Below are 7,369 nucleotides of genomic sequence, written 5' to 3'. Positions count from 1 at the left end.
GCTCGGTTTAGTACCAGGAACCTTATCCATTACAAAAAGGTTCCTCCTCAACGTGAGCGGGGTCGTCATAGCAACACAAACACATAACCAATGGAGGGCATGGAGGCGATGGCGTACTTGCTGCTGTATGAGGAGAGCTAGAACTGTGTAGTGGAGAAGCTCATTAACCGATCACTCATACTTTGCTTCAATAAACAAAATCAGTGTCTTATCCACTCACGAGATGTAACGTTTAAAATAAATCAAGACACATGCATCTAACCCTTTTAGAGTCCTTAAAAAAAAAGCAATATAATGATATATAATGAACATCAAATATAGTCAAGGCTTTTTATTTATTTCCTAAAGTGGCCCTGGTGTTTTCCTCTCATTGTGATTCTTTCTCAACACCTGATTAAGGCCAAAAGTGACTTTTCACGTGTTTAAGCCAGGTGTGTTTTGTTCCCAGAACGGTATCACAGAAAGGACAGGGGAAAGGTTTCTTCTTTCTTGAATGACCGGTCAGGTGGTTTGCCATACCGCGGTGGTCCGTAAACGTCCTGCAGCACAGAGGACACTGAAGAGGTTCCTTCACTGGTTCCTTCACGTCATCAGCAATCCTTTCAAACTCAGAAGCCTCATCATCAGAAATAGGCTGTAAATATCTGTCAGGATCAGGTTTTGTTTCCATCTGATGAAGCTTTGAGGACTGAGCTTTACTTTCAGCACGGCCCCTCTTCACAGCAACAGAAGTGGACCTGACTTTGCTTCTATGAGTCTTTCTGTTCTTCTCAGTTCGGCTTTGTTGGAGCTGTGACGTCTTTGGATGAACACATTTGTGGTTTTTGATCTGTGAAGACCAGGTGAACCTTTTGTCACAGTGACGACAGCTGTATGGTTTCTCCCCTGTGTGCATTGCTATGTGTTCTCTCAGACATTGCATGTAGGCAAATCCTTTACCACAAAATGGGCAACTAAATGGTTTCTTCGTTTTATGATCTTTCAGGTGTCTCTCCAGAGAATAAAACTCATCAAATGTTTCTTCACATAGAGAGCAGGAGAAGGAACTAATGGACACTTTGACCTCTGCAGATCTCAACTCCTTTACACGGACTGAGCTCCCGGCTGCTTCTGATCCTCCACCAACCGGCTTGGGGGTTTCACCAACACACTTGTGTCTCTTGAGTTGTGAACGCCAGGCAAACCCTTCTTTACAAACACAGCAAATTAATCGTTTCACCCCTTTGTGGACGCTCATGTGGCTTTTCAGATAAATCCTATGTGAAAATGTTTGATCACATAAGTGGCAACTAAAGAGGTTCAATCCTGAACAATGACCTAATGTCAAATGTATCTGAAAAGTTTCTTTACTGGCGAATGTTGCATCACACTGAGAGCAGATGACAGAACCAGTATTACTCTTCATGTCACTAACGAGGACTTCTGTATTTTCCAGAGAGTTTAAATCTGACTGAAGTTCTCTGGTCTCTGTCGAATCACCATCACTGACGTCAGCATCATGAGACTCTAAAGAGAAGTCATCAGTATCAGGTAGTAAATGTGTATCTGGATGTGAGTTCCTGTCTGGTTCTGGTCCTCCACAGTCCTCTCCATCAGCTTCTGTTTCCATCTGCTCAGTTAGTGTTTGATGAAGATGTGAGGACTGAGGTTTCTCTTTGTCATCTTCACTCTTCACAGAGAAGTGAGTGCATGTGAACTTGGTGGTATCATCCTCCTCCAGTCCTTGAAGCTGCTCTCCCTCCTGACTGGTCCAGACTTCCTCCTGTTCCTCTTTCATGGGTGGAGGATCTGGGTCCTGCTGGTTCAGACTGGAGCCTGGAACCTCTTCTCTATTCTTACATGGCTGCTGGACATCTGCAGTAAACAAATCAGACATTCATTTAACTTTAGGCTTGTTTTCAGTGAGATTACACACTGATTTGGAAACACACACAGGTTACTCTCTTGGACACTCAGGTGGTGCCACAGATGGGGTGATCAGATCAGATTCAGCACACATGGCATTGCTGGTCCGTAGACTTAAACATGGTCAGAACCTGTTTATTATGCAGGCTAATCATCTTACATCTTACGTATAGTCATTTTGAGTTCCTTTAAAGCAGAGGTGTCAAACTCATTTTCATTCAAGGGCCACATACAGACCAATTTGATCTGATGTGGGCCGGATTATTAAAAAGATGGAAGGAAAGAAGGAAGGAAGAAAGGAAGGAAATAAGAAGGGAAGAAAGGAAAGACAGGCAAAAGGAAGGAGGGAAGAAAGGTAGGAAAGACAGATGGAAGGAAGGAAGCAAGGAAAGTAGATGGAACAAAGGGAGGGAAGGAAGGAAAGGCAGGCAAAAGGAAGGACCCAAGGAAGAAAGAAAGGAAGGAAGGACCCAAGGAAGAAAGGTAGGAAGGACAGAATGAAGGAAGGAAGGAAGGAAAGACAGATGAAAGAAAGGAAGGAAGGAAGGAAGGAAGGAAGGACAGATGGAAGGTAGGAAAAGAACACAGGAAGGAAAGTGGGCCGGATTGCACCCCTCGGCGGGCCGGTTCTGGCCCACAAGCCGCATGTTTGACACCCCTGGTTTAGAGGAAGATAGAAGTCAATGTTTGCCTGATGCATTTTGTTTAGTGGATAGTTTTACTACATCGTATCCTAGCAGGAAACATTCTGAACATCAGCTGTAACGTGTCCTTCCTTCCTTCCTTCCTTCCTTCCCTGCATGGAGCTCATTTATGTTCCAACCGATACGGCAAATAAAACTATTCTGTTCGCTTTTCTTTGAACATTAACACACAGTTAAGAACCAGATCACTACCTTTACCGCCCCCTACTGGATCTAACTAAGCAATCACCACTACATCAAAAAATAAAAGGAGAAATCTTCTGAACAGATAATAATAAGACTCACTGTGAGACTCAGGAGGAACCTCTTTACTCTCACACGGCTGCTGGACGCCTGCAGGAAACAAGACAAATCAAACATTAATACACAAACACAAAGTGAATCTACAGCAGCTTCACTCTTATTTAACAGACTGGTTTTAACCAAAGGTCTGACTGAGGTCGGCTGTGGAGGGTCCTGACCCAGGACCCAGGTCCACCTGGGTGAGTCTGGGATCCACTGCTGTTTAAGGATCAAATCCAGATGTTAGGAAATCAATCACCGCCTAAAACATGTTTGTATTTAATCAGGTTTTTCTAAATTAACAGTTCATGTTCATACTTCTGAAACCTTCCAAAATGTATTATATATATTTTTAGTTACAAAAGTGTATATACTGCTCCACAACTGCCACAATTAGCTCCAAAACACATTATTAAAGTGATAGGACCTTTTTGTCTTTTCACATCTTACAAAAAGCAGAGTGTAGTCAGGATCTCTGACGAGCTCAGACTGGTCAGAGACGCATGAACTGATGTCTCACACATAACAAGTCATCACTCATAATACTGCAGTACTTTTACTGTAATACTGCATACTACATCACTATAATACTGCAGTACTTTTACTGTAATACTGCATACTACATCACTATAATACTGCAGTACTTTTACTGTAATACTGCATACTACATCACTATAATACTGCAGTACTTTTACTGTAATACTACATACTACATCACTATAATACTGCAGTACTTTTACTGTAATACTGCATACTACATCACTATAATACTGCAGTACTTTTACTGTAATACTGCATACTACATCACTATAATACTGCAGTACTTTTACTGTAATACTGCATACTACATCACTCATAATACTGCAGTACTTTTACTGTAATACTGCATACTACATCACTATAATACTGCAGTACTTTTACTGTAATACTGCATACTACATCACTATAATACTGCAGTACTTTTACTGTAATACTACATACTACATCACTATAATACTGCAGTACTTTTACTGTAATACTGCAGTAAGGTATTTGCTGCCGTGTTTATTATTATATAATATTATAATAATTGCGTCATGAACAAACCTGCTCTGTGTAGTTGAAGTTGAGGCTTGAAAACAGCGTCCAGTAGTTTGCGTTGTCGCTTGTTCTCCTCTTTAGATCGAGAAAGTTCCTCCTCGTACTCTGCTATCGTTCTTTCAAACAGCACAAATATCTCTTCAGCAGCCGCAGTTAGTCTCTGATTCACCGACGCTCTCAGCATTTGGACTTTAGACATGTTTCTCTCCGCCTAACCCCAACCCTGCTCGTTACTAGCAGGCTATGTTAACTTTAATAGCTAGTAAAACAGACCGTTTAAATGCTTCCCTGTTGAATCTGCTTCCTGAGTTCATGACTTATGCCTTAGGAATCATTACCGCCACCTACTGGAATAAAGTGAGTCTGCAGTCCAATTAAACAACCTCTAACCTACTTCTAGTAATAAACACAATGATAATGATGTCTGTCCTTCCTCCCTTTCTTTCTTCCCACACTGATGATTTGTTCACAGTATTACAGAAACAGAAGAACAGCTTTCACTTCCATCAGGTGGTTTGTGGTTTGTGTGAAATCTCTGCAGAGGTGCAACAAACTGCTTCCTGCATGATAAACCTCTGGGTGGTGCAGGTGGTGGTTTTGGATGTTTTCTATTTCTCAGAACATTATTGATGCTGCAGATTGTCATGAATTCATCTGCAGTATCATCTGGTGGTGTGTTCACAGTATTACAGAAACAGAAGAACAGCTTTCACTTCCATCAGGTGGTTTGTGGTTTGTGTGAAATCTCTGCAGAGAAACATTCAGATGTGTTTCATTCTGACCAAAGTTTGTAACCTTTGCTGTCGACCACAGCTTGAACTGAAAAATGGATGCGGCATGAATTACTTTTGATTTTGATGATCAAACCTGACCTCATGAAACAGTTTTACATGGTGAAATATCAGCGTGAAGATGTAGCTACGCTTCACCCTGATCCAGGAAACGTGGTGATGTCATCGAAGTAAAAGGCCACGAGAAGGAGGAAATATAACACAATTATGCAAAAGTTACAGAGCGTAGAAAAGCAACTGACAACAACATGAACACTGAGAGAGATCTGATGCTGAATGCAGGAGGGAGTAAATAGATAGAAAGCTGGAGACTGATGTTTATCTTCACATTATAAAAGTATATTCTATCACACAGGATAAAAACTATATATATATTTTAAATGGTTTCATCTATTTAAAATGTCAAAGCATGTGAACACACTTCTGTTTCAATGATTTCCTGTTTTCACATAATTTTATTTAAGAGATATTTTCACAATCCAAGTTACAAAGTGGTTTAAAAGGCAGCAAAATACACACAATATAAAATAACTGCATTATAAAAGAGCACAAATAAAAACAATTTGAGTAAAAAGCATTTCAATGTAAAAAAAACAAAAAGAAACATGTATAAATGTAATCAGTAGGAACAGGTTTGATGTGTTCCACTAGGAAACCAGCAGATGGCAGAATTGAACTGAAAAATCTGTTTGACATCCAGTCTTTGACATCATAAAGACATTCATTTAGTGCACTCAGCATACCAGAGTCTAAAGGAAGGTACATCTGTGGCTGTGTCTCAAATGGCGCACTTGCACACTTCAAGCACTATGTTTTAGGGCATAGTGCGTTCACACTGAAGAACAAGCGAAAACTCAGTGCTCTGAAAGTACCCGGATGGTGCACTTATAACGGACAAAAAATCCAGTGTGAGATGATGGACACTACTCACACTAAACGGACGCCATTTTGCCTACGTAGCGGAAGGGGAGGGACTTTTTGCCCAGTTTTCTGATTTCAATAATGGCGGCCAGCAGCGACATGCAAGCCCGTCACTTCCGCTAAGTGCAAAACGCCAGTGCTCCATTTCAGACAATACTTACCCACGACAGTGTGCATTACAGAGGTAAGTGCTCAGTGCGCACTACGCACTACATTCTGGTGCACTCACGTAAGTGCTCCATTTGAGACACAGCCAATGTATCACCAGCAGGAAATGGGAAGAAACACCTTGTATCTGAATAATATGTCCGATGGGAAGCATGTAAGAAAAATAAGACCTCTGAGACACACCATACTTTATAGATGAAACTGAAGGAACAGAGAACCTCTGTCAATCTAATCTACTGTTGTACCAGATAACCCCCCCCCCCCCCACTGCCCCCCACTATTAGATATTTACAGTTACATCATCAGCTGATTTAAGTGGTTCCAGTGTAACAACTCACTCAATTGTTTTGTAGAAACTCTCATGGTTCAAACAAGTTTCTCAACTTTGATGCAACCTTAAGGATTTATATTATTCTTTACATTGTTTCCTGGTTGATCAGTTTATCATCAATAATATCTGTAATAAATCTGTAGATGGTGGCAGGATGGCTCGCTTCCCATCCCTCCCCCTTTCCTTTCCGGTCTGATCCACATCAGGTGCGGCTCCGCTGCGCTGATTGAGGGGCGGAGCCGCCGGTACTTTACCTGCACAGGTGATCTGTGCTCCGTTTGGCTCCTTAGTCTCCCTCGGGGCTGGCGTCCAGTCTGAACCGTGTGGTCGATGTTTGCCGGATCCCCTCACTCTCTCTGGAGTCGGTGTCGCTCTGCTGGCTGCTGGCTGTGTTGGTCCTCTCTCCTCAGGTCTGTTCAATCAACTTATCGGCAGCTGTAACTCTGCTCGCTGGCTGGACGCTAATATTCACTTTTCTTGGTCTCAGCAGTGTTAAACTGTGGCTGCTGCTCTCCCTCCTCTCTGTCGGGGAGGCTGTGCTGATGGTCTGCGGTATAAATATCTATTTTTATACTCAAATCACTATCTGTGTCTGGGTGTATTCGGACCTGCGTCCTTAGACTATTTTCCCGCGGGCGAAACTCCCCCAGGTGGGGTAGTTGTACAGTAGTCAAATTTCATTCTTCCAATTAATTAGTTGATTCCCCCCGCCCTCCATTTCTGCCACATGAAGCTTAAATTGGTAGTAATAGTATTAATATTTGTAATAAATCTGTAAATGAAGTTTTAATAGTCGTAGCAGTCAGGGTTAGAGGTGGAAGAATGACTGTTTCCTGTCAGACCGGATGTGGATAAACTGTTGACCGGTCGGTTTTACGGCTCTTGTTTCTGTGTGATGGAGGATCAGAGATGAGTTTCTGTTTCTGCTGTGTGTCGTTTCTGTATCTGTCGAGCTGCAACAGAGAGAAGATCAACATAAAGATGATTAAACATATTTTCAGTTCACTCGTGTTGCATCTTCATCAGTCAGCGTCTCACATTTAAAAGAGCATTATGTTAATGTTAATGTTACAGTGATGAGGAACATGGCATGGTGGTTCATGTCTTCCAGCTTTGTGTCTGTTATAATATCTCAAAGGACACTTTGATTTTAAAGATGTCCGATAGAAAGTTGGGCTTTGGGACAA

The 7,369-nt window shown here is 41.8% G+C and overlaps 1 protein-coding gene across 1 annotated transcript; it reads right to left on the bottom strand.

Annotated features, from left to right (window-relative positions):
- Positions 1–1,083: 1,083 nt before the first annotated feature.
- Positions 1,084–4,206, bottom strand: LOC128374541 (uncharacterized). The gene is made up of 4 exons (XM_053334812.1): positions 3,978–4,206; positions 2,895–2,942; positions 1,355–1,854; positions 1,084–1,185 (listed from the first exon to the last, which is right to left on the bottom strand). Exons 1-4 carry the CDS (start codon positions 4,168–4,170, stop codon positions 1,084–1,086), a joined length of 843 nt encoding a protein of 280 aa, XP_053190787.1. The 5' UTR covers positions 4,171–4,206.
- Between the last annotated feature and the right edge of the window lie 3,163 nt (positions 4,207–7,369).

The sequence above is a fragment of the Scomber japonicus genome, chromosome 15 (assembly GCF_027409825.1).
Source record: "Scomber japonicus isolate fScoJap1 chromosome 15, fScoJap1.pri, whole genome shotgun sequence".
In the NCBI taxonomy this organism is placed as follows: Eukaryota; Metazoa; Chordata; class Actinopteri; order Scombriformes; family Scombridae; genus Scomber; species Scomber japonicus.
Note: the sequence above shows the minus strand (reverse complement) of the source record. Positions and strands in the feature narration are given on the sequence as shown.